The sequence below is a fragment of the Moschus berezovskii genome, chromosome 3, assembly GCF_049115385.1.
Source record: "Moschus berezovskii isolate FMDL1 chromosome 3, NW_MosBer_1.0, whole genome shotgun sequence".
NCBI lineage: Eukaryota > Metazoa > Chordata > Mammalia > Artiodactyla > Moschidae > Moschus > Moschus berezovskii.
Genome location: NC_142462.1, coordinates 37478342 through 37505658, shown reverse-complemented (window position 1 = coordinate 37505658; position 27317 = coordinate 37478342). Strand labels below are relative to the sequence as shown.

The 27317-nt window shown below is 40.2% G+C and overlaps 1 protein-coding gene across 1 annotated transcript in view; it reads right to left on the bottom strand.

The window, feature by feature from the left end:
• Window positions 1–27317, bottom strand: part of DNAH11 (dynein axonemal heavy chain 11) — a 390076-nt gene that overhangs the window by 149204 nt on the left and 213555 nt on the right. The window contains exons 53-55 of the mRNA XM_088833659.1: window positions 26638–26761; window positions 26069–26211; window positions 10959–11120 (exon numbers count right to left, since the gene is read on the bottom strand). Coding sequence (XP_088689785.1) covers window positions 10959–11120; window positions 26069–26211; window positions 26638–26761 — 429 coding nt within the window. The remainder of the gene's footprint in view (window positions 1–10958; window positions 11121–26068; window positions 26212–26637; window positions 26762–27317) is intronic.

Genomic DNA, 27317 nt, shown 5'->3' with positions numbered 1-27317 from the left:
TGTGTGAAAGAGAAAATGGAGAAACTGAGACACTGTACTCAGGAAGTATTTTTGGTGTCACTTTCAAGCTAAGCTTTAGCCAAAGAAAACCAACAACTCTGCAGACACTGGGAAAAAACAAAACAAAACAAAAAATAGCTTAAGCTGAGAAAAACACCGTTTTAGAAGAATTTACGTTGCAAAAAAACCTAGAGGGTAAAGTATAAAAGTCACTGCTTGTGGGAGAACAATGTACCCATTCTCATTTGGAAAAAAACAAACGAAAAAGGAACAACTCTCCTTTGAAGAGTCCCTGGAGAACTCCCCACTAGACATTCTTTCCGTTTTGTCCTCTATGACTTCTGAAGTAGTTAACTTTTTAATTTGTGGAGTCACATCTCCCTCATTTTAATGATTATTTATTGCATTCTGTACAAGATGAACCAGGTTCAATTAATCAAGGGAAGCCTAAAAATCAATTAATATGAATTAAATGAGCTACACCAACTCTTAGGAAAGTCACACATAATTTACCAAAGTGTTGTCAATAACACTCAGACATCTTTGGGGAAATTGCGCACAAGTGGCTGGTGGTGCAGTTAAACGTTTCAAAGCTGTGCCATTAATATCACAGCCAGGGGTGCGAGGAGAGACAGGCCGATTCTTGCTGGAGAAGAACACCTCCAGAGCAAAGTCCAAACACTCCACTTTCCAACCTCACTTTCGGAAAACGCCTGAGTGGGTTTAAAATATGTACAGACTGGATTGTTCTGCATATGAAAAATCCACTGTGCTAGTTACTAAAATGTTTTTAAAGCAAAAGTTAAATATAGAATGATACAAATTCTGAATATTCTTTGTTTCCACTCGATCTGAGACATACATGTATCACCAAATAGTGAATTCAGAATATATATTTCTAAGGAAGTAATGCCATACAACTCACATCCCTGCGGGGATTTCATTTTTTAAAGAATCTGACTGCAATATAAATATGGGCAGAAATTCACTCGTGTCCTGTCTTGTTTTAACAAAACTCAAAGCCAGCATGTATCTTTCTAAAATAGATAAATATGTTCCCAGCCAAGTGCAACCTCCTTGCAGCAAAGAAAAAAAAAAAAATCTGGCCTCTACCCAACCATGATCCTTATGAGGAGGCTCCTCGGCTGCCCTGAACAGCTCTTTTTAACAACAGTTTCATTTGTAAATCCGAGATGGAAGAAGTGGTTTCCGGTAGAGCTGGAAGAGGCCCGAGACAACTTGTCTCAATGGGGCAAAATAACTATTGTTATCGGGCTTAACAAAATGGCACAGCATGGGAGACTTGCAGAGCCAGGGAGCAGCTGGTTGTAATTCACACTGTTTTTCAGAAAACTCTAATCGTTCCAGAACAGACCTCTTTGATGACTGGTCTTCCCTGCATTCTCAATTTGTCACTTTCTCTTATGATAAGGTCAGTAGTGACAGCACTTCCTGACATTAACAGCTGTGGCTTTTAAAAGGGTCATTGTAGAACTACTAATTGCAGTAATTTCATTAGCATAAATTATTTATTCTGCCATTCATTTATCTCTAATTTTCTTTTGGGGGGCAGGGGGAGCTGGGAGGAGAGGGCTCCTGGTGCAGCTACAGCAATGGTGATGCTATGCTGTATTTTTTCACTTTTAGAGGATGGAGTGAAGAACATCAGTCCTGCTACATATGGCCCCTTAATGAAAACTGGTTGGTCTCATTTGCAGTTATCTCGCAGCCAATCACAGTGAAGGCAAAAATAAAAAGAAGCAAAGTGCCAGTATCCAATGATTATAAATGCAGAGTTTCCCCACGAAGATGCCTTGGAAAACAATGCTGGATCCAACACAGAGTCAAATGCAAAGAAGAAACTGTGTTTTCCTCACATTAATAAAAAGTGTTTAAATTCTACTCTCTTGGTTGGCTCTCTGTAAACAAAGAAACACAGATCTCTTCTATTTGGTGTCCTTGTTCTCGGGCAGTGGGAATCACTGCCACACCAAGTACCGCAGCCACCTGACTCTTACAGCAAATGTCCAGCACATCACTGCTGTTGAAAATGACTGCAAAATTGGAATGAAAACCAATGCCCGGAAGTCAGAATGAAATCAAACCCTGTAACTGCTACGTAAGATTTTACACCTTTCCAAGACCAGCAAAGACGACTATTTACATCCAGTACTTTAAAATTCAGTTCCAGAAGTACTGCATTCAAGTAAGGGAGCTAGGATGGGCCAAAGAGGGCAGACGAAAGATAAAAAGTTTTCCTTTCAAGCTTAACTTGGGATAATTTAGTAAATATAATGTCATATATCTATCTCCATCTTGACAGTTTTCCTCAGAAAATATCTCTATATTAATTTTTTCACGGCTTTACTGAAGAATAATTAATATACAAAAACTGGACATATTTAACTTATTTTTAATAATTGTGAAATTATTGATTTTCAGTAATTCCAAAGCTATTATTTGTACTTTTTAGTTCTTTTGGGAGCTGGTCAATCTATTAGAAACTGTGGTTGTAAGGTTGGTCTATTAAATAACAAAAATTGAATAATGCACAAAGGGCACAAAAATATTTGAGCTCCTCTGTTGATCTCGTAGTGCTAATGGACTCAGGAAAATACTGTGGAGGCAGCCAGGGACATGGGGTTTGAATCCTGAGACCTGGTGAGAGTTTCACTTCTGTCAAATTGGGCAAGTTATTCCTCCTGCCACAAAATCAAAAGCTAGACATTCCTCACTCCTTTTGACTCTGCTTCTTCTCTTCCTTTCAAGTCCTCCTTTGGAAAAGGCAAACATTTGTGCAATAGTCCATTCTACTGTTGGCATGTTCGTGTTTTCATCTTTGTCTTTAAGCTTAGAAACCAGGCCTGGGTTAAGGGCAAGTTGAAGCCCAGCACAAGCTAGTAATCTTCCAGATGAGGTTTTGATCCTTGAAGGATGTAGCCTTCCGTGGTTCACTGACAGAATATTAAAACAAAGAAGCAACGGAGGTCTGAGGGTGTGAGGAGGTAAGATGGAAGCCAAGCCAGCTAAACATCTCTCAGAGAAAGAAGACTAGGGAGGAGATGGTTCTGGTGAGACCAGTGAAGAGGAAAGTCACAAAACTACAGCTAGGAGGGACTGATGCTCCTGTGTGATTCAGCTAAACTTTCAACTTAATAGCAGGTCCAAGTTCCTGGGCAGCTGTGAATATTGGACCCTCCTTTCCAGGTAGAGGGGATTCCTAAGTTTTCATACATAAGTTTGCAAAAACCCTGGAAAGCAGCTTTCTATTGCTTTTTGCAATTCTACCGTAAACTTAATTAACATGCATAGAGCAAGAAATGTATGGTGGGCAGTATATTAGTACACTGTGCAAAGGAGGAAGGGGGCTGAAGAATGGGGAGTATATAAACCACCACCTGGGCCTTTTCTCATCTGTCTGAACACAGGCTTAAGCTGGTATGAGATTTAGGCAGATTCAGTAAGAACTTGGTTACATTTGCTTTTGCCTTGATCTTTTAAAATGATACCAGTATTCCTCAGAAAAGGATACTTTTCACAAATTCACAGAATTTCTCTTGCACAGGGTTATCTTTCTACTTTTGAAATTCATACTGAATAATCCTCACTTTATTTCAAAGGAAGAACCGTGTTAAAAATTATGAACAGAAATGCTGCTAATGTACCTATCACTTGAAAAATAGTATTTACTACGCTTTATGCTTGGGCTAACATTTTAAAAGGAAGCTAGAAACCAGTCACAAAGTCAGTCTTTGAAATACAGCAGTACAGTAACTTTGTTGGCATATTGAGTGCAGCACTTTAACAGCATCGTCTTTTAGGATTTGAAATAGCCCAGCTGGAATTCCATCAGCCCCACTAGCTTTGTTCATACCGATCCTTCCTAAGGCACATTTGACTTCACACTCCAGGATGTCTGGTTCTAGGCGAGTGACCACACCATCGTGATTATCCACATCATGAAGATCTTTTTTGTATGGTTCTGTGTATTCTCGCCACCTCTTCTTAATACCTTATCCTTCGGTTAGGTTCATACAGTTTCTGTTCTTTATTGTGCCCATCTTTGCATGAAATGTTCTCTTGGTATCTCTAATTTCCTTAAAGAGATCTCTAGTCTTTCCCATTCTACTGTTTTCCTCTGTTTCTTTGCGATGTTCACTCAGGAAGGCTTTCTTATCTCTCCTTGGTATTCTTTGGAACTCTGCATTCACATGGGTATATTTTTCCTTTCCTCCTTTGCCTTTTGGGTCTCTCTTTCTCTCAGTTATTTGTAAGGCCTCCTCAGATAACCATTTTGCCTTTTTCCATTTTTTTTTCTTGGGGATGGTCTTGATCACTGCCTCCTGTACAATATTATGAATCCGTGTCCACAGTTCTTCAGGCACTCTATCAGATCTAATCCTTTGAATCTATTTGCCACTTACACTGTACAATCATAAGGGATTTGATTTAGTTCATACCTGAATGGCCTAGTGGTTTTCCCTACTTCTTCAATTTAAGCCTGAATTTGGCAATAAGGAGTTCATGATCTGAGCCACAGTCAGCTCCCGGTCTTGTTCTTGCTGATTGTATAGAACTTCTCCATCTTCATGTACAAAGAATATAATCAATTTGATCTCGCTATTGATCATCTGGAGATGTTCAAGGGTAGAGGCGTCCCTTGTGTTGCTGGAAGAGGGTGTTTGCTATGACCAGTGTGTTCTCTTGGCAAAACTCTATTAGCCTTTGCCCTACTTCATTTTGTACTCCAAGGCTAAACTTGCCTATTACTTCAGATATCTCTTGACTTCCTACTTTTGTATTCCAGTCCCCTATGATGAAAAGGACTTCTTTTTTTTTTTTTTTTTGGTGTTAGTTCTAGAAGATCTTGTAGATCTTCATAGATCTGTTCAACTTCAGCTTCTTTGGCATTAGTTGTTGGGCATAGACTTGAATTACTGTGATATTGAATGGTTTGCCTTGGAAACAAACCGAGATTATTCTGTCATTTTTTGAGATTGCACCCAAGTACTGCATTTCAGACTCTTCTCTTGACTATGAGGGCTATTCCATTTCTTCTAAGGGATTCTTGCCCACAGTAGTAGATATAATGGTCATCTGAATTAAATTCACCCATTCCAGTCCATTTTAGTTCACTGATTCCTAAAACATCGATGTTCACTGTTGCCATCTCCTGTTTGACCACGTCCTATGTACCTTGATTCATCGACCTAACACTCGAGGGGCCTATGCAATAGTGTTCTTTACAGCTTTGGACTTTACTTTCACCACCAGAGACATCCACGCAACAACAAAGGGCATTGTTTCCACTTTGGCCCAGCCTTTTCATTCCTTCTGGAGTTAGTTCTCCACTGATCTCCAATAGCATATTGGGCACCTTCCAACCTGGGGAGTTCATCTTTCAGTGTCCTTTTTGCCTTTTCATACTGTTCATGGGGTTCTCAAGGCAAGAATATGGAAGAGGTTTGCCATTCCCTTCTCTAGTAGACCATGTTTAGTCAAAACTCTCCACCATGACCCATCTGTCTTGGGTGTCCCTACGCGGCACGGCTCATAGTTTCATTGAGTTAGACAAGACTGTGATTCATGTGATCAGTTTAGTGTCCTATGGTTGTGTTTTTCATTCTGTCTCCCCTCTGATGGATGAGTATAAGAAATTTGTGGAAGCTTCCTGATGGGAAAGACTGGCTGTAGGGAGAACTGGGGCTTGCTCTGGTGGGCAAGGCCATGTACAGTAAATCCTTAATCATATTTTCTGCTGATGGGTGGGGCTGTGTTCCCTCCCTGTAGTTTGGCCTAAAGTCAAACTATGGTAAGGTAATGGTGACCTTCTCCAAAGACTCATGTCAGCATGCTGTACCTCCCAGGACTGCTACAGCCAGAGCTCCAGTCCCTGAAGCAGGTCAGTGCTGAATCTTGTCTCCATAGGAGACACTCAAAGACAGGTCTGGCTCATTCTCTTGTGGACATCACTGCTCCTTTCCTTGGGTCTTGGTGTTCACAAGGTTTTATTTCTGCACTTCAAGCATCTCTGGAGGGTATGAGGTTTGATTCTAAAGCGATTATGCCCCTCACCCCTCCTATCATCTTGCTGGGGCTTCTCCTTTGCCCTTGGACATGGGGTATCTTTTTTGGTGGGATCCAACATTCTCCCGTTGATGGCTGTTCAGCAGCTAGTTGAGATTTTGGTGTTTTCACAGAAGATGAGTGCACGTCATTCTACTCAGCCATCTTGACTCACTCAATATGCCAATACATTTGGAAAACTCAGCAGTGGCCGCAGAACTGGAAAAGGTCAGTTTTCATTCCAATCCCAAAGAAGGGCAATGCCAAAGAATGTTCAAATTGCTGTACAATTACTCATTTCACATGCTAGCAAGTTCATGCTCAAAATCCTCCAAGCTAGGCTTCAATAATATGTGAACCAAGAACTTCCAGATGTACAAGTTGGATTTAGAAAATGTAGAGGAATCAGAGATCAAATTGCCAACATCTGTTGGATCAAGAAAATGCAAGAGAAACATTTACTTCTGCCTCACCGACTATGCTAACATCTTTGACTATGTGGATCACAACAGACCGTGGAAAATTCTGAATGAGATGGGAATACCAGACCACCTGACCTACCTCCTGAGAAATCTGCTGCAGGTCAGGAAGCAACAGTTAGAACTGGACAAGGAACAACAGACTGGTTCCAAATAGGAAAAGGAGTACGTCAAAGTTGTATATTGTCACCCTGCTTATTTAACTTATATGCAGAGTACATCATGAGAAACACTGGGCTGGAAGATGTACAAGCTGGAATCAAGATTGCTGGGAGAAGTATCAATAATCCCAGTTATGCAGATGATACCACCCTGATGGCAGAAGGTGAAGAAGAACTAAAGAGCCTCTTGATGAAAGTGAAAGAGAAGAGTGAAAAAGCTGGCTTAAAACTCTGCATTCAAAAAGCTAAGATCATGGCATCCGGTCCCATCACTTCACGGCAAATAGATGGGGAAACAATGGAAGCAGTGAGAGACTTTACTTTCTTGGGCTCCAAAATCACTGTGGATGGTGACTGCAGCCATGAAATTAAAAGACACTTTCTCCTTGGAAGAAAAGCTTTGACAAACCTAGACATCATATTAAAAAGCAGAGACATTATTCTACCAACAGAGGTCTACCTAGTCAAAGCTATGGTTTTTCCAGTAGTCATGTATGGATGTGAGAGTAGGACTATTAAGAAAACTGATCACTGAAGAATTGATGCTTTTGAACTGTGAAGACTCTTGAGAGTCCTGTAGACTTCCAGGAGATCAAACTAGTCCATCCTAAAGGAAATCAACTCTGAATATTCATTGGAAGGACTGATGCTGCAGCTCCGATACTTTGGCCACCTGATGCAAAGAGCTGACTCGTTGGAAAAGACCCTGATGCTGAAAAAGACTGAAGGCAGGAGGAGAAGGGGGAGACAGAGGTTGGATGGCATCACCGACTCAACAGACATGAGTTTGAGCAAGCTCCGGGAAATGGTGAAGGACAGTCAAGCCTGGCGTGCTGCAGTCCATCACAAAGAGTCGGACACGACTGAGCCACTGAACAACACCAACAGCATAGTATTTTCCTCCTTGAGTGGACATTCTTCCGTGATCAGTTTGGGAGATGGCAGGAAAACACGCCATTCTGATGTTGCCGAATCTTCAACAAGTTCTACATGGAACAGATGACAGAATGTAGAATAAAGTCATTGTCTCGACAAAGCTGATGATACTCAGCTTGGGTAACTATTTTTCAGTATCTCAGCAAAAGGACAGATCATTTTCACTTGCCAGTTGGAGGACATGCCTGAAAAGGATGATCTCCATCTTGCTGAGATCCTCTTTTCTACTCCTTTCAGAGCAAACTTCACTCCTCAGAGAGCTCATCTTCTCATTTCCATTCAATAATCTCTCTCTTTATCAAGTCTTGCTTCCAAGTATGTCAATTATTCATTTTGACTTGAAAAACCAAAAGCCTCGCTTATCTTTTAACACCTGTTTCTCTTGCCTTTTCCCCTGAATTTTCCTAACTGGGACCCATAAACTTCTCAATAAGCCCTGCTCCCAATTATCATTTTCAAACTGATTCCCAGGCACAGCCAGGGGGTCTCCCCTCCCTCCATACACCGTGTCTTCCCATCCCCATTTCCAAGGGTCCTGTGACGTGTGTTTAATGACACAAAGTCATCAGGAAAACAGCTGGTGATACTCAAGTGTCAAGCTACTTTGGTCACTCTGTCAGCTGTCATTTTAGTTCAAAGCCAGGTAACAGAAAAGTAGCACAAACATTTACTTAGAAGCAATCAGCCCACACCCCTGGGTTCTGAGTGTGTACTGACTGAAAATTATGTCAATGCACACAAAACCACTTGCCTTTAAGGACTCCTTTCTCTGTGGCTACAGGAGGGGAGGGTCACCTTATATAAGGACCTCACACTCAGCAAATGAGGTCAATAATTAAGAAGTGCCTAAATTATGCTGATAACTCTCAGTCTCAATGATCAAAATTAAAACTAAGAGATTGATCAAATTAGTATTCATTTAAAAAATGTAAAAGCTGTTTTTGACCTCTACTGAAAAGGCCCCACACATTTTTAGAACATGGACACGTTGCACTCTGAATTATAATTATTGCTCCTGAGCAACAAATTAGGAAGGTGGGAAAGCTAAATAGGCACGCAGCACTGGGATGAAATCATCTGGCTAATTTGTTTCCAGGCATAATTCGGCACCACAGAAACGGGAAAGTGCTTTTTAAATTCTTATCTGGCACTCAGCATCCTATAGGAGGCATCGTGATACCACCAAATAGAGCCGAGCACCTGCCAGGAGCCCTCTGGACTTAAAGTGATGCAAGTCCCGCCACATCCAGCAGATGTCAATGGTCACTGGCGTATTCAAGCTCCTTCAGGAAGAGCTGTCTCCCTCATGCGCAGGAGAAAACCTGCATCAGAGCAGCAAAGGCAAGAGGCTTAACGCACTGTCCAGACACTCAGTTAAACCTCGTTTCCTCCTGTTTGGGAAATGAACATTAAGAAGCCAAGCACACTGGTCCTTTACTTTTTCTTACCAAGCCAGCCTGATCAAACGAACTGGATAAAACAGGTTTTTGCTTACTAAAGGATACATGCTGGCTCTCTCCCTCTAGTAATTTAGTGTTCTGAACCCTCTTGCAATTATCAGAAGACAAAATAATGACCTACGTAATTCCAGGAATGCAGTGGACCCAGCATTAGCTGAAGACATTTGTGTTAGTAGCTGTGACCATTATTTGTGATCACATTTAATGATGGTCTTCTGGATTTTAAAGCATAAAAGATTTCTGGTAGATTTAATGCAAGTGTTAGACTCCATTAAGCGGGGTTCCTTTGACTCTTCAGGAAGACACATTACGGGCAGAACAGCATTTCAGACAGAAATCAATCAATCCTGTGATGGTACACTACTACTCTGTTCATGAGAACAAATTTACATTATTTCCCTCAATGTAAGAGGGGCTTTGCGGTGCTCCCCGACCAGTGAAAAACAGCAACTATCACTTAAAACAACAGAGCCACACAGTAATATTACTCTCTCTTTACCCCCCAAATCCTGTTGTTGTTGTTTTAAAGGTCTGGGTAAACGCATTCAATGTTAAGGGTGAATATAGAGACAGGCAAGAGAAAGAAATTTCTGGCTATGGAAAATAACAGTGAAATAGAAGAGTTCAGGTGTTTTAGTTATTTATAGAAATGTTTTAAGTGTGTGTGTGTGAAGACAAGAAATTGAGAGGAGGTATTTGGATATCTTAAACTCTGTCATATATGTCTTTAATATGTTGCATGACAGTTCTTCCCTGTCAATCTGGCACTAAATAGTTAATAAACTTTAGAAAAACTAAACCATATAAGATAAAGCTTTATATATTATGTATATAAATATGCAGTAAAGCTAGCTGTATTACAAACAATTCATTAAATAAGTAAAAATGCCCAGATTTCTAACCATCTGGCTACCAGAAGATGTACTATGAACAAAATGTGAAAGAATGGCTTTGGAAAAGCAACAGTTACACCTTTGGGAGTGGGCTGCCCTGTTCCCTGTTTCAACTGGTAACAAGCTTCAATCCTTACATATCCCCAATCTTGTTTGTGGCTCTGAGAATCCCTTTTCCTGTCTGACTTATTCTAGGCAACCTTTCTCCTCAAACCTCCATGGAATTAGAAGACAAAACTCCCTAGGAAATGTTCACAATCACCATCCTTCCAAACTACCTAATCAGAAAGATGCTCGCTTCACACACAACTTAATTTCTAGGAAGTCTAATGATTCCCTCATATTCACATTTCTTTTTCTCTTTGAATCTGAATGAAGTTTTGTTTGTTTTGTTTCATGCAACCATTTAAAAATGCTATAGGAGGTAGAAATTTCATCATGAGCAAATGATATACATGATCTATAAAACATAAACCCATAAAACAAAGAAGCAGATACATTATATGACTTAATGATTACTAAATCCACGGGGGCTGATTTTTCACCTAGCAATACCATAAATGAGAAAAATCACAAAATCGCCTCACTTTGTTAAGATCAAGCATTGCATAGCTATGGGTGGCTACTTTTTTGTTTAGGTTTCTAGTTGCGGATTTAAAGGTTTTATATCCAGTAAGCCCCGTTATGATTCAAGTAAGTGATGATCCTGGCCTTCTGTTGAGTCCGTGGATGAGTAAGAACTTGATCACGTGCTGTGTTGTGTATACATCTCAGCTGAACACTAAAAGATCAGTCACTATATTCCATAGAATGTAAACTCACAAGGATGATATTATCATCTTAAACAAACAAAGACAACTTTCTGCTAGAAGGTGCATTTTGGAAATTATTTACTGAGGATTCGGGTCAGAGTGTGCGAGTGCACGAGTGTTTAGAGAGAGAGTGGAGGCTGACACAGCATACCTCAGGCCCCTTGGTTTCCTCAATGATCCTCCTGCTGACTGTGACCAGAGCCTCCTGGGGCCAAGCATGGAACCAGTCAACAGCCGTGCAGTTAACCAGGGCTGGGAACTTCCGAGCTCTACTTCTCAGCGTGTGACCAACCGGAGAGAAACACAAAATGATCTGTGGAGACACGGGGGCAGGGCAGAACCAGGAGGGTGATGAGTGAGCAAAGAATTACAGAGACCCTGGACAATGAAAGAAAGGAGCGCAGCCAACCGTGACATTAAAGCAGCCTAAAGCACCACAGAGTGGAAAGCAACATTAACCTCCCTGCTAATCAAAGTACAGAGGACCCCGTCGGACATACAGAAACACTGCTGTGTGCTTTCCTTAAAACCAGTCCCTCTCCTTCTGAGCATTTTTGATGATCACGTATAGTGAGAAATTCATTCTTTTCTATTACACAAGTCACACTATGACAGTAAAAAATAAAAAATTAAAAATCTCTGTGATAATACCAAGACTTCTGGCTCCTATTATGTAATCCAGCAGGCTCCATAAAACTGTGTATAACATACTTTTAAAAAAACAATATTTTATCACATTGAATACTTTGTTCCCATTTAAAATAAAATACATTCACTTGAGTTCATACTTAACATTTTTTAAAAGAGTAAAAAGGTCGGTTTACACATGATCCCAATGAGAAATTTGTAAGTCTGCAAAGTTCTATTTAAGTATTCAGTAACGTAAGAGTTCATTTAAATCAGGACGTTTCCATCCTCTCTTTAGTGACTCAGGGCTGCTACTATCATGAGTACCTGAGTTTCGGCTGAGACACGTGTCACCGAAGCTCAGTGAGGCAAGCAGGCTGTCGGGAGTCGGGCGGGTCTGAAAATCCTCCCTGGGATCATCAGATTGGCGCTCTGTGTATGTACCAGCACAAAGGAGGTGCTTATGAAGCACCCGTTTTGTGCTCTGCCTTCTCTCCCAGCTCACTGCAGACTTGAGGGCACTGGTGCCAAATGGGATAACGTCTGAGGACGAGTCTTGGTTTCTTTTTTCTAGACACGGCTTGTGCTTGATGACATACACAAAACTCTGCAGTTCTCTTAATGAAATCTTCACACTTTGAGATCAGGCATCTGACAAAACCATTTTTCATGAAATATGATTTTTCCCGCATTGCATTTTAGAATTCATGTCATAAAAACCATAATAATATATGAAACCTTATATTCCCATTTAACAGGTGCTTTTACTCTGTTAATTTTATATACTATGGCTCTTCAACAACTCGAGATGAATCCTAAGATCTTAAGTGATTTCCAACAATGCATAAGCTGGCTGATCATTTATTTTTTTATATTCAAGAGTCTAATTACAAATCTAATAACTGCTCTAAGATTGCACGTCCTCAGTAACGAGCCTCAGTTACAATGCAGAATTTTCACTTAAAATTCAGATTTTAGATTTCTCCTCTCAGCCTTGCCTCCCCAAACATGAATATTTTTCTTTTTTGTCCTGCAAGTTGGTTTTTCACACCCAACTTACCTCTCATTCATGACAATTTTAGAAACTTCATTTATATGTAATTTTAACAAAGGCAGGGGAAGGGGAAGCTCATTTGAGTTACTAAATATTTCCATCACTTCTACACTTGCTGTATTTCTACATTTATTACTGGCATACTATCAGGTCTTAAAAGTGTGTTAGAAAACAAAGCATGTGAGTCATGTCTGGTTAGCCTCAGGAAAAAATGCTTTGAGTAAATATCACTAGATATGCCTTATTTATTGGAAGATAATATAAAATTCTATTTTTTTTTTTTTAAAAGAACTGTTTCCTTTCCTACAATTTTACAGTTGAAGACACTTTTCCCCCCTATGTTATTTATTGTGGCTTAAATAAAGAGGCTTACAGTACCATCTAAATTTCACTTGGAAGGCAGGCGACAGGAGACTGGTGGTTTTCACAGTTAGGAGTTGGTGAGAAATGCAAATTCTTGGATCTAATCTAGACTTGGGAATCAGAGGACTCAGGCCTCTGGGTGGGGCTCGGCAAACTATGTTTGCAACAAGCTATCCAGGTGACTGACACCCACAGCTATAACCTAATCATCTGAAATTTTCTGTGGGAATACCTAAACGAAGCATTTACACTTCTAATGCATTTGCAGTTGGTGAAACACTCACAGAATCTAAATTTCTATCTATATACAGAGTGAAATAGAAAATTCAGAGAATTTTAAATAAATCAGATAATCCTTAATAACCTAAATCTTATCCCATAAAATAGACCCTGGGAACAAAATCAGAGAAATATGCTTGTTCACAAGTACTTCCTCAGAAGGGAAAGGATTCTGTCCTACCAGCCTGGAGGAGTGCAAGGACTGCCCAGATTCTCAGATCAGTAATTTCTACCTTTGCTAGAAATCTAGCACAGATTCTCTTCCCATCCAGCCTTCCGTGGCAGTGGTCTTATGTCAGGTTTTTTCGAGAGCCCAAGTGAATGTCTGCAACCTGTTGGTTGCTTGGTTCTTTTTAAAAATAGTCTCCACAACTTTAGATATTCTGGAGTAAACTTGAGTTGTTGCATCAAGGAAGGCTGTTGTGGGTGGGGGGGATCATCCTGTAATGATCCTATTTCCCTCATTTCATGAAAGATTAACATAGTAAAGGAATGATAAGAAATAAGACAAATGATTAGAAAAAAGGGTGTAATACCGATAACTTACCCTTTCAGTTCTGTTGACATAATTGACAAATAAATCTGTAAGATGTTTAATATGTATAATGTGACAATTTATAAACAGACATTGTGAAAGGATTCCCCCCATTGAGTCAGTTACATATCCTTCACCCCATATGTTTACTTTTTTTAGTGAGAATATGTAAGCTCTACTTAGCAAATTTCAATTATACAAGACAGTATCATCAACTATGTGTGTGTGTTAGTTGCTCAATCGTGTCTGACTCTTTGTGACTCCATGGACTGTAGCCCACCAGGCTCCTCTGTCCATGGAATTTTCCAGGCAAGAATACTGGCGTGGGTTGCCATTTCCTTCTCCAATTATCAACTAGAGTCACCATGTTAATCACTAGGTCCTCAGACCTTCTTTATCTTGTAATTGAAAGTTTATAGCCTTCTACCAATCTGTCTCCCTATTTCTCTCACCCCTTACCAACCACTTTTCTACTTTTTCTCTAAGTTCTATTTTTTTTTATTGCACACATTATTGTTACAGTGTAGTATTTGTCTTTCCCTGTCTGGCTTATTTGACTTAAATAATGCCCCCAAAGTTCAACCATGCTATCACAAATAACAGAATTTTCTTCTTTTTTAAGGCAGAATAATTTCCATTGCATTTGCGTATCCAAATGTGACTGTGTAGATATTTGTGTGTTTCTATCTTGCATTTTCTTGATTTGTTCATCCCTTTACGGATGATTCGGTTGTTTCCATCCATTGGCTACCATCGATAAATGCTGCTATGAGGATGAGAGTATTTTTGGTCAAATGCTTTTTCTCCATCTACTGAGATGATCATATGATGTTTAGCCTTCATTTTGTTAATGTGGTGTATCATAATGATTGACTTGTGGATGTTCAACCATGCTTGCATTCTGCAATAAATCTCACTTGATTATGGTGTAGGATATACTTCTAATGTACCACTGAATTCAGCTTGCTAACATTTTGTTGAAGATTTTTGCACCTATGTATCAAGGATATTGTCCTGTAATTTTCTTTTCTTGTGGTGTCCTTATCTGGCTATAGTATCAGGTAACACTGGCCTTATAAAATGAGGGTTTCCACTCCTTCTACTTTTGGAAGAGAATGAGAAGGATTGATATTAATTCTTCTTGAAATACTTGGTAGAAGTCCCCAGTGAAGCCATCTGGTTCTGTAAAATGTGCCTATGAAGTACTCCAGTCTACTATAAGATGCATGCGAATACTCATCTTATACCTTAGGTGCCACTATCTGGTTATCCTCTGCAGTACATCAGTAGAGACTACACAGGCTAGGGGTGCTGAACAAGCACTTCACATACTCCAGCGGAAGCCTGCATTATTAAGTTGGCTACCTGAGCTCTTAGCTAACTTCTCTTATCACCATAAGTGGTTGGTCGGTTAGCATCATGAATACTGAATATCATTGTTCAATGATGAAATAACATTGTTCATGTTATCTTAAAAATATAGAAATAGCTGTACTTGCACCTCCATTGTTCAACAAACAAAATAGGAAAATACATCTTGAAGTATCCCAGTAATTTTCCCCTTGACACCTTAGACTTTGGGTTTGACCAGTCCTGTGGTAAACAGCTTATAGAAAAGAGAAAGTTTTTGTACTTTTATGCAATACCAATGAGAATCTTAGCTTATTCCTACCATGAAATATTTCTATTCCTGCCTCAAAGGAAAGTTCCCAGAGGACTAGTCAGGTTCCTAAAAGGACAGAGTCGGGATTACAAGCTTATAGGGCAGATTTTAAGACTTCAAAACTTGTTTTAAGTTATGTGTTGCAAACCCTATATATACCGGAGTTTAGTCTGAGGCTTCTTTCTTTGCAGCACACCTTAAATTGGGAGCTTTTGGGGGATCAGTCCCCATCCCCTGAACTGGTGTCATCTACTTCCAAGTACTGAAGGTCCCTGAAACATATCCCCAGATAATTCCTCACAATTGCAAAGACCAAATTGGTTTAAGTTAGTTCCCAGCAATGGACTAGATAGAAAAGTCAGCTAAGAAAGTTAAAAATGCCTCAGACAGCTGTGCTCTTTTCTAAAAGCAAATTCTCACAAGTAGAAAGCAAACCCTGAAATCACCATGCAAATATTTTCTACAGCTCTAACATTTGGATGTCAGGAACTTGCTTTTGGTATCCATACCATAGAATTTTCTATTCCCTTTTTTCCCCTCTACACAGGTGTTATGACTCATTTGCAATAACCCCCTTTTCATTGTGCTCTGTAATGCATTTCAATTTCTTTTAGATTAGATCCCATGCAAGTACATATTCTTTTGTATATCACTAAAGGCCTCAGTCCATTTCTTCTTGTGACAGAAATTTGAATTGCTACCATCACTGTATTTTTTTCCAGTTGATATGTTTATTCTCATATAGAGGTAATCCTCCCACATATTCACTTCAGAAGCTTCCAGCCATAACTTGTGTTTGCATTTATCCTCAAAGTCTTAGTATTTTTCAAGAATGATGAGATCTCAATCTTATTGAGAGAATCCTCATAGGAATGGAAGTTTAGCCTAGAAATGATTCCTCAGTTTGACTGTTTTAATATCACTATCATCTTATTTTTCCGTATCATCCCCTCACCTAATAACATTCTAACTTCAATTATTTTTATGAGGTTCAACAGCATCGACAGCATGCACACATTCTATGGGTATTTACACTTATTTTCTTTCTAGGTAACACACAATGAAATCATTTACATGACGTTTCACTTGTGAATACTGGTCAGTACAGATTTTTACAAGGGGTAAGAAAATTTTCACTGGTGAGTTTTAATTATTTTATTTTTTTCTTAACTGAAAACCTCTTCAATTCATAAAGAAGTTATATGTGGAAGCCCAATAGAGCAAAGAGCAAATGCATTCTTGAGGAGTAAAGACAGGAGGAATTATATTCCCCACTATATTTCCTTCCCACTTAATCCTGTATATATGAGGAGAAGAATCCCTTGTCTATAGAGCTGGCACTGCACATACTACCTTCAAGCCAGTCTGCAGCCCCATAACCTCAGATAATGGTGGTTATTAAAAACAGAATATCAGATGCAGATGCCTGAACATCTACTAAATGGATCCATATTTGAAGGACCCATAAGGTTTCTTCCTTGTGATCTGTGCTGTTCTGTTAGCAGAGTGGTCACACTTTTGCTGACATTCTGTACACAGGAAGTTGCAAGAACAACTGCCATTGATGATGGCAATCCCCACTTTTAGGCATTTAACATATGTGAACCATGAACTCCCAGATGTTCAAGCAGGTTTTAGAAAAGGCAGAGGCACCAGAGATCAAATTGCCAACATCCGCTGGATCATGGAGAAAGCAAGAGAGTTCCAGAAAAACATCTATTTCTGCTTCATTGACTATGCCAAAGCCTTTAACTGTGTGGATCACAATAAACTGTGGAAAATTCTGAAAGAGATGGGAATCCCAGACCACCTGACCTGCCTCTTGAGAAACCTGTATGCAGGTCAGGATGCAACAGTCAGAACTGTACATGGAACAACAGACTGGTTCCAAATAGGAAAAGGAGTACGTCAAGGTTGTATATTGTCACCTTGCTTATTTAACTTATATGCAGAGTACATCACGAGGAACGCTGGGCTGGAAGAAGCACAAGCTGGAATCAAGATTGCTGGGAGAAATATCAATAACCTCAGATACGAAGATGACACCACCCTTATGGCAGAAAGTGAAGAGGAACTCAAAAGCCTCTTGATGAAAGTGAAAGAGGAGAGTGAAAAGGTTGGCTTGAAACTCAACATTCAGAAAACAAAGATCATGGCATCTGGCCCCATCACTTCATGGGACATAGATGGAAAAACAGTGGAAACAGTGTCAGACTTTATTTTTTTGGGCTCCAAAATCAGATGCTGATTGCAGCCATGAAATTAAAAGACACTTACTCCTTGGAAGGAAAGTTATGACCAACCTAGATACTATATTAAAAAGCAGAGACATCACTCTGCCAACAAAGGTCCGTCTAGTCAAGGCTATGGTTTTTCCAGTGGTCATGTATGGATGTGAGAGTTGGACTGTGAAGAAAGCTGATCGCCGAAGAATTGATGCTTTTGAACTGTGGTGTTGGAGAAGACTCTTGAGAGTCCCTTGGACTGCACGGAGATCCAACCAGTCCATTCTAAAGGAGATCAATCCTGGGTGTTCATTGGAAGGACTGATGCTAAAGCTGAAACTCCAATACTTTGGCCACCTCATGCGACGAGTTGACTCACTGGAAAAGACTCTGATGCTAGGAAAGGTTGGGGGTGGGAGGAAAAGGGGACGACAGAGAATGAGATGGCTGGATGGCATCACCGACTCTATGGACATGAGTTTGGGTGAACTCCGGGAGTTGGTGATGGACAGGGAGGCCTGGAGTGCTGTGATTCACGGGGTCGCAAAGAGTCGGACACGACTGAGTGACTGAACTAGACTGAACTGATAACTGGATAAAGGGTTCAAACAGTTATTGAAAATAAAGTGCATTTGAGTTAAATAGTTCACCCCATACCCCAAATTCTTAGAATCATTTGATATTTTTTTCCCTGTGGGAGATTTTGAAACAAAATGGCAAAGAGGGAGGCAAAGAAAACAGAGATGTGAAAAAAAGAATTAGTTCTGAATAAATGCTTTGTATGTGTGTCTATACACATAGAAAATTGGAAAAAAATAAACCAATATGTTTTCAGTCATTATCTCTAGATAATATAACTAAGTATAGTTTTTATTTTCTTCATATGGTTCTGTATTTTTTTAATTCTTTATAATAAACATTTGCTTCTTATAAAAAATGAATCTCTTATCTCTATATACACATGTATACATAACATATATTTGTCTTTGTTTACTCACTAAGTCATGTCTGACTCTCTCTGACCCCATGGATGACAGCCCACCAGGTTCCTCTGTCCATGGGATTTCCTAGGCAAGAATACTGGAGTGGGTTGCCAGTTCCTTCTCCAGGCTCCAGGGGATCTTCCTGACCCAGGGATTGAACCCACGTCTCCTGTACTGCAGTAGGTTCTTTACCACTGAGCCACCAGGGTAGTATATATAACAATAAAATGTGTATATATATACACACACACACACATATATACACCAGAGAAGTATATATATAATTTAAAAATACAAAACTATATGGAGAAAGTAAAAACTACACACACACACACCCATAGAGAGTGAATAACTGAACAGATATCCAAAATCTTGTGAAAGAATCAGGGGCAGCTACATACCCCAAGTGTTCTTTTCCCCATACCATCAGATAGCCAGGAAGGAAGACAAGAAAAAAGAGTTTCCACGTTCACTAAAGTTAGCAGAAGAGAATGAGTGTACTCCACTCCAGGTGTAAGACGAGAATCAGGTGGGGAAAGATGCACATACACAAATGTGAAGGTCTGACACTGGTTCACTGGTTTGCTTCAGCCCATCCAAGAACACGCATCTGGTCATCATTAATGGGCACCTCCCTGAGGGAGTCAGAGGTCACGCATGTTTTCACATGGCAACTGCTTCTCACTGCCCCTGCATTCTGAACAGGAAGCGGCTTCCGGTGGTGAACACAGGTAATGGGGTGGCAACGTCACATCATTTAGCCTGACCTGCAGGTGTGCTCACCAGCCCTTGCTGTACATCCAGCCTCCCGTGTTGCCCAGCAAGGAACATACGCAAAGGAAATAATCGCCTCATCAGAAATTCTGAGTCTTTAGCATGCTGCTGAATATCACAATATACTTAATATGACACTGACACAGAGAAATCCATTATTCTTTAAAAATATTCCAAGGATTTGAGGGTAGTACATAGGCATGAAGAGAAGGAAGCTGTGGATTTCCAGATGAAAGGTGACCTGTTTCTTCACTACACTGTTTCTCCCTCAGGTTAAGGCACTGACCACTAACCTTTCTCAGGAGGTAGCAAACTAAGTGACAAGGCCAAGAAGGATGCGAAACACTCAAGGCAGAGATCTTATTCCTCCACAGCATTTAAAAAACGAAAAAACCCTGCTACTCATTCTCATAGGTAAGAGATCAATTATCCAATTAGTAATCCTGTGACAACAAGGAAAAATGATCTGTATCTAACTCCAAAATAAATTCTAGCTAGTACCAAGGTGCATCCTGAAAAAGGTGATGATGAAAAGGCTCAGACAACAACAGAGGCAAACATAAAAATGGTCTCAATTCTAGTAAGGCCTGCTGAAGCACAGAATCACAGGGAACACACAAAGGAAAGTCCTGATGGACTTAACAATATGAAAATGCAAAACTTCCGTACTGTCTCTGAACTACATGAATCTTACTAAGTTCAAGGAGAACCATATCATTATCTCAAAAGATGTTGCAAAAGAATTCAATAGGTAGATACTTCCCTAAGAAGACACACCCTGAGTCAAAAGCCAACACAAAATGTAACAGTGGAGCATCAGAAACACTTTCTTCTGTAGATCTGACAATACAATGTGGGAGGAGAATGGATAAATAAAATATTAGGCAGGACAAAATATCATAATCTCCAGGCTATATATCAGCCAACTAACAGAAACGATCAGAGAGGCAGTAAGGTAGATGACTACCAAATTAAAAATCAACAGCTCTCCTATATGGAAACAATACACCATTAGGAAGCTTTATGAAGGAAATAGGCCTTATTCAAAAGCAATAAATGACTTTTTATCATGAAAATTAAATTCTCTCTAAAATATATTTAAAAAGTTGTTGGCATTTGTTGGAGAGCTGGTTTGGTGATGCTGAATTCCCTCAGCTTTTGCTTGTCTGTAAAGCTTTTGATTTCTCCTTCATATTTGAATGAGATCCTTGCTGGGTATAGTAATCTGGGCTGTAGGGTATTTTCTTCTATAGACAGGAAACACAGAAAGAGTGTATAAACTTGAACCCAAAGCAATAAAGAAAATGGCTATGGGATCGTACTTATCAATAATTACCTTAAACGTAAATGGGTTGAAATTTTCAAAAAGGCTAGGAAACAATTCTCATAGCCATCAATAGTTCAGTGTTGAGTTCATGAATAGTTTTTAAAGTTTGGGACAAACTGTAGTATTTGCTATTTGAAGTACTATTTGTAATTGGCATATTACGATGTAACATTGGTCTTCATTTCCATCTTAAAACGCCTAAAAATGCCTAACAGGTTTTTAGATTTGTGAATTTTAGTTGAAATGTATTTTACGATGTTACTAAACCTGCAGAAATATTGAAATATTTCAGAGAACTTATTCACTGTACATTTAATTTATTTCATTTATAAAAGTTATGAACTGTAGAAAGTTTTACTTGTTGGGTCAAATGCTTGTTGCTTCAAATGCTTGTTGCATTTGAAGTGCTAGTTACAAGAAAATCAAATACCTTCAATGTATAAATGCTATTAAGTTTTTAAAGGACTCTGGAGTATAAGTAAGTTTGTTTAAAGAAATTTAGTCTGTTCAACTTGAAAAAAATAAATAAATAAAATTGGAAAAAAAAAAAGTTGTTGGCATGATTTCAGCCAAAATTTAAATGGAATGTGCTTAGAATTTGACAAAATGATTCTGCTGTTTATCAAAACATAAGAATATCTAAGGGCAACAAAGAAAAATTAGATAAGTGCAATGAGACACTAGATTTAAAAAAAAGTATAATGAGCGTTTCATAACTCACACAGCACAAAGCTAGAATCAGCAGTGGTATTGAGAAAATGGAATAGAGGATTTGGAAATAGACCCAGTTAATATACTATCTGGCACATAATAAAAGTGGTACTTTAAATTAGTAAGGTAAGAACATATTTTTTGGGGAAAAAAAAAAAACTAACCTGAAACCTCTCAGCTCACGCTTTGTCACACATAACAAAACACGTATTAGAGGTGTGGCACAGTTTCAAGCATAGACCATGAAAGCATGCAGACCCCAGAATGGCTGCTGCTGCTACTATTCTAAACCAATGCCCATAGTGGCTGTACTAGTTTGCAAACAGTGTGGAGATTCCTCAAAAAACTGGAAATAGAACTGCCATATGATCCCGCAATCGCACTCCTGGGCATACACACCGAGGAAACCAGAATTGAAAGAGACACATGTACTCCAATGTTCATTGCAGCACCGTTTATAATAGCCAGGACATGGAAGCAACCTAGATGTCCATCTGCAGATGAATGGATAAGAAAGCTTTGGTACATATACACAATGGAGTATTTTTCAGCCATCAAAAAGAATGCATTTGAATCAGTTTTAATGAGGTGGATGAAATTGGAGCCAATTATACAGAGTGAAGTAAGCCAGAAAGAAAAACATCAATACAGTATACTAACGCATATATATGGAATTTAGAAAGATGGAAACCTGAACCCTGTATACGAGACTGCAAAAGAGACACAGGCATATAGAACAGTCTTTGGGACTCTGTGGGAGAGGGTGAAGGTGGGATGATTGGGGAGAACGGCATTGTAGCATGTATATTATCATAAGTGACCAGTCCAGGTTCAACGCATGATACAGGATGTTTGGGGCTGGTGCACGGGGATGACATGGAGGGAGGATATGGGGAAGAGGGAGGTGGGAGGGGGGTTCAAGAAAGAGAACACATGTATACCCGGGGCGGATTCATGTCAATGTATGGCAAAACCAACCAATATATTAATGTAAGGTAATTTGCCTCCAATAAAATAAAAAAAAAATAAAACTGGGGTAGAGAAAATATATAAAAAAAAAAACCAATGTCCAGTTTTATCCATAAAGCCCTCGTGACAAGATCAAATATGACCTCCACATATTCCCTCATAGGTGGAGGGGACAAGGGACACACTTGTGATCAGCAAGATGTCAGCTTAGGGATTTGGGGGAGCTTCGGATTCCTGATTCAGAGAAACCCAAGTCTCCTGTGCCCCTCTTTCTCCTGCAGGAAATACAGACCTCACTGCACTTGTCATGAGGCCATGAGGCAGGAAACATCAGGATGGATGTTGGCGGGAAAGAAGGGCAGGAAAGCATGGGTGTGTAAGGGGCTTACTGAGCTAGTCTGGACTCTGATGTGGGAGGGAGGCTTTCCAGAACTGTTCTCGGATGTTCTTTTCATCTGTAAGCCCAAATGAGCTCTAAGTGCTTCTAGTGAAGAGTTTTAAAATCTGACACAAAAATATTACTTTCCTAAATATGTAAGAAACCCCAAATCCACAAAGGCAAACACTGATCAGTCTAGTGTAAAAACTTGAAAAAACTTTTCAGAGCTATAAACAAATCAACAGAGATGTACCACATAAACAGGGCTTCCCTAATTGCTCAGTTGGTAAGGAATCCACTTATAATGCAGGAAACCCTGGTTTGATTCCTGGGTCAGGAAGATCCGCTGGAGTATTCTTGGGCTTCCCTTGTGGCTCAGCTGGTAAAGAATCCACCTGCAATGTGGGAGACCTGGGTTTGATCCCTGGGTTGGGAAGATCCCCTGAAGAAGGGAAGGGCTACCACTCTAGTATTCTGGCCTGGAGAATTCCATGGACTGTATTGTCTATGGGGTCACAAAAAATTGGACATGAATGAGTGGCTTTCACTTTCACTCACACGTCTTTTAAATATATATATTTAGAAGACAAATAATAGAACAGGAAAAATATCTGACACCCATATGTAAACCTAATCGATAAATATACACAAACTGATAAACAAAACCATGTGCAATTCAATGGAAAAGTGGGTCCTTTATGACTCAGCCTCAGAGGTTACTCAGCATCACTTGCACTGCTCTGTACCCTACTCTGTTAGCTGAAGCAGTGATAAGCTCACCCAGATCCAACAAGAGGGGCCCTAGATCCCACCTGAGAATGAGAAGAACATCAAAGAATTTGCAGGCATGATTTAAAAACTACTACGAGGTGTAACTATTGAACTTAGCAATTTCCCTTCTAAGAATTTATCCTACAAAAGCAAGCAAAGTTGTGTATTCAAGCTGTCTGTAAAGGACGCTCACTCTAGTGTTATTTATAACAATGGGTGCCAAATTTCAGCATGCTTCAGAATCACCTGGAGGGTTTGTGGAAACATAGATTTCTGGGTCCCACCCAGAGTTTCCTAAGAGTTCTGGGGTGGGGCTGGAGAATTCGCACTTTTGAAAAGTTCCTAGGTGATGTTGATTCTGCTGCTCTGAACAACAGACTTGGATTGCTGCCGACCTTCCCGATCCAGGGATTGAACCTGTGTCTCTTATTGGCAGGCGGGTTCTTCACCACTAGCGCCACCCGGGAAGTCCGATTAATTACGTTACTATCTCAAATTCCATTGTTGTACTTGTTTTCCCATTTCACAAAGAAAATTTGACCCAACTATAGAGTCAGACGGTAAAGTGTCTGCCTGCAGTGTGGGAGACCCAGGTTCAATCCCTGGGTTGGGAAGATCCCCTGGAGAAGGAAATGGCAACCCACTCCAGTACTCTTGCCTGGAAAATTTCATGGACTGACGAGCCTGGTGGGCTACAGTCCATGGGGTCTCAAAGAGCTGGACATGACTGAACGACTTCACTTTACATCCCACAATGGAACAAGGAGAAATCTCCAGCCTTGTTACAATCTAGCCAACCTATGCTTAGTCACACTTCTGATGGGCAGAAAACCCTCTGGGAATCCGAACCTTAAATTCTGATTTCTAACCTCAGACCAGAAATGCTCAGTAAGATCAATGTAGAATTTGAAACAGGAGGGTGGAGAAGAATCATAGCTACTCTATACCTGAACCTCCACAGCGTCAGTCCCTCAGACATGTCTGACTCTTTGCGACCCCATGGACTGTAGCCCACCAGGCTCCTCTGTTCATGGGATTTTCCTGGCAAGAATACTGGAGTGAATTGTTATTCCCTTTTCCTGAGGATCTTCCTGACCCAGGGATTGAACTGGGGTCTCCTGCATTGCAGGTGGATTCTTTATTATCTGAGCCACCAGGGAAGCCCTCCAGGCAGAGGCATATTCACAGCTAATCCCCCCTTCTTCCTGTGTACTCCAGGCTTTAAAGGAGTGGCAAAGAAGTTAGGAGTACTACAAGGAGTAGCAAAGAATACTAGAAGGACAAGCAAAGAAATAACTTTTCTTGGTTACTAAATATTATTTAGGAAGACTGAATTTTCCAAGCATTTTCAATTGGCTTTCTGCCATGAGTGTGGCGAGGTTTCTTGTTCTAATACTTCATCCTTCCCGCTGCTGTTACCTGATTACATTATATCCCTGTGCCTACACCAGGGCACGGAGTTGTCTCTGTGGAGGAGCTCTGGATTGAACCTCAGATCATCCGAGTGACAGGCCTCAACTACTTGCCCTGAAGTACTAACACAGTATCACTTCCTTAACTCAGACTCTTCCTCTGCTTCTTTAATGATTTACAAGACACTTGTGGTTTAGTCACTAAGTCATGTCCGACTCCTGTGATGCCATGGACTGTAACCTGTCAGGCTCCTCTGTCCATGGGATTCTCCAGGAAAGGATACTGGAGCGGGTTGCCATTTCCTTCTCCAGGGGATCTTCTGGACTCAGGAATCGAACCCAGGTCTCCTGCATTGCAAGTGGATCTTTACCAACTGAGCTATGAGGGAAGCCCCACCCTTTCCTCACCCCAGTTAACTTTCCCAGCCTGATCCACCTGTTTCTTCCACATGAACTCTATGTCCCAGTCATTCAGAGCAGCAGTTCCCAACCCTTTTGCCATCAGGGACTGGTTTCGTGGAAGACAATTTTTCAATGTACCAGGGAGTGGAGGATGGTTTCAGGATGATTCAAGTGTGTTACATTCACTGTGTACTTTTTTCCCATTATTATTACACCAGTTCGTCTCAGATCATCAGGCATTAGATCCTGGAGGCTGGGGACCCCTGATTTAGTCCTATTTGTGGTTTCTCCAAATATGTAACATGCAGTCCACTCTTAACTCTTCTAAATGCTATTTCCTCTCCCTGAAAGCTCTTCCTCAACCCACTGCATCCCCAGGAATTCCAAGCCATACCTGACACACAGCACACCACTTTCTCCAGGAGGCCTAATGCCCTTAGAAAGGATGCGGACCTCCTCTATAATCAGCATGGCTACACTTATTTGTGATGTCTTGTTTCCTGTAACAGCCTAAGCTCTTCAAGGACAGACACCATGTCCAGCTCACTCAGGTGCTCAACCTGCTTAGAACAAGGCCTTGTAGGGAACGAGCATCACAGGAAACTCGAAGAAGGTGCCCTCCAGACACTCGAGAAAATATGCAAATAGCCTTTTACACTGAATGACTGGATGTCCTTACAAAATGTATGAGTGGAATTCAAACTTGTCGTATGAATTCCCAAACAGAACCATATCACAGTTGAAACAGCACATTTAACTAAATGCAAGGAAAGCAAGTGTTTCTTACTTTGAGTTTTAGTCGCACTCGGGCCAAAAAGAATTTCCAACAGTTTTCTCTGGAGTCCACCATGCCCAGAGCACGAACTTCATTACGAATTCCAGAAATTATCTTGTCTACATCTTCATCACTGAACAGATCAGGAATTTCCCCTGCCCCCAAAGGAATGAGTAGAATTATTAAAATACTGCTATAATTCATATTTTAGATATGACTTAAAATGCTTTCTAATACAAAGTTCAGCTTTAATGATAGAGTTTGAAACCAGAAATGCATTTTTTCTTTTTTTTTACATTTATAAGACACGACACAGTGACGACAAGCTATGACAAACCCACCCACTAAACTTGTACAGGCAGGAATAACATTTATTTCACTGAAGGCTCCTGCAAGGCCTCTTACATCGTAAGCAGACTAAGAAAGCGATACACTTCAAATTAGTTAGGTTTATACGTTTCTCCCCAAAGAATGCCCTGACAAACATCTCAAAGACAAATTATCTCTATTTAAAGTTCACTGAAACCACAGATCATTTGTCTTTGGGGAAGATCTTTCACGGAATGTGTTGGTTTAATCACCTGATGCCAGCAAGTCATTAATCAGCACAAGAAAGCTCTCATCTAGAACCTGGGCATCTGTCAGCAGGAACGCGGTGGGCATGTTCTTGGCTCCAGTTCTGATGTACAGATTGGCAAGATCTACCTATAAGAAACAGAGGCCATCACTCACACTGTGTTAACAGGCTGGTGTGCTGTTGATGAGGGGTGGGGAGAACTGAGATGCTACAGCGGGAGGGCTGGGTGCTGTCCTTTCCCTGTTTATATGTTCTTTCCTCTCGGTGACTCTCTTCTTATGGGGACAAACCCTATGACATCAGCTCCATTTCTGGCACACAATGATGAGTGTCACATTTGTGGCTTCACGGAGCCCCAGATGCAAACAGGCTCCCAACAGACAACTCTCTTCTATTCAAGCAAAAGTGAATTCAGTAATGATTTTGTAAAGCAACGCAGTGAAAAGAAGGTTTTGGCTCATTTTAACAACTGTCTACTTCATTGTTTGGTGACTTAGAGTTTACTAGTTTTATTTAGTAATATTGAAAGCAAGTGGTTTGTTGTTTGCTTTAAAATAGCGCTTGCCACAAACTCTAAGTACTATTTTATAAGTACTGTTGTGATTCAAAAGCAAAATTTTAAAAAACATGTCAGTGTTTCTGGACTGTACTCCCATCACATTTTCACAATCTGATACAAAGTGG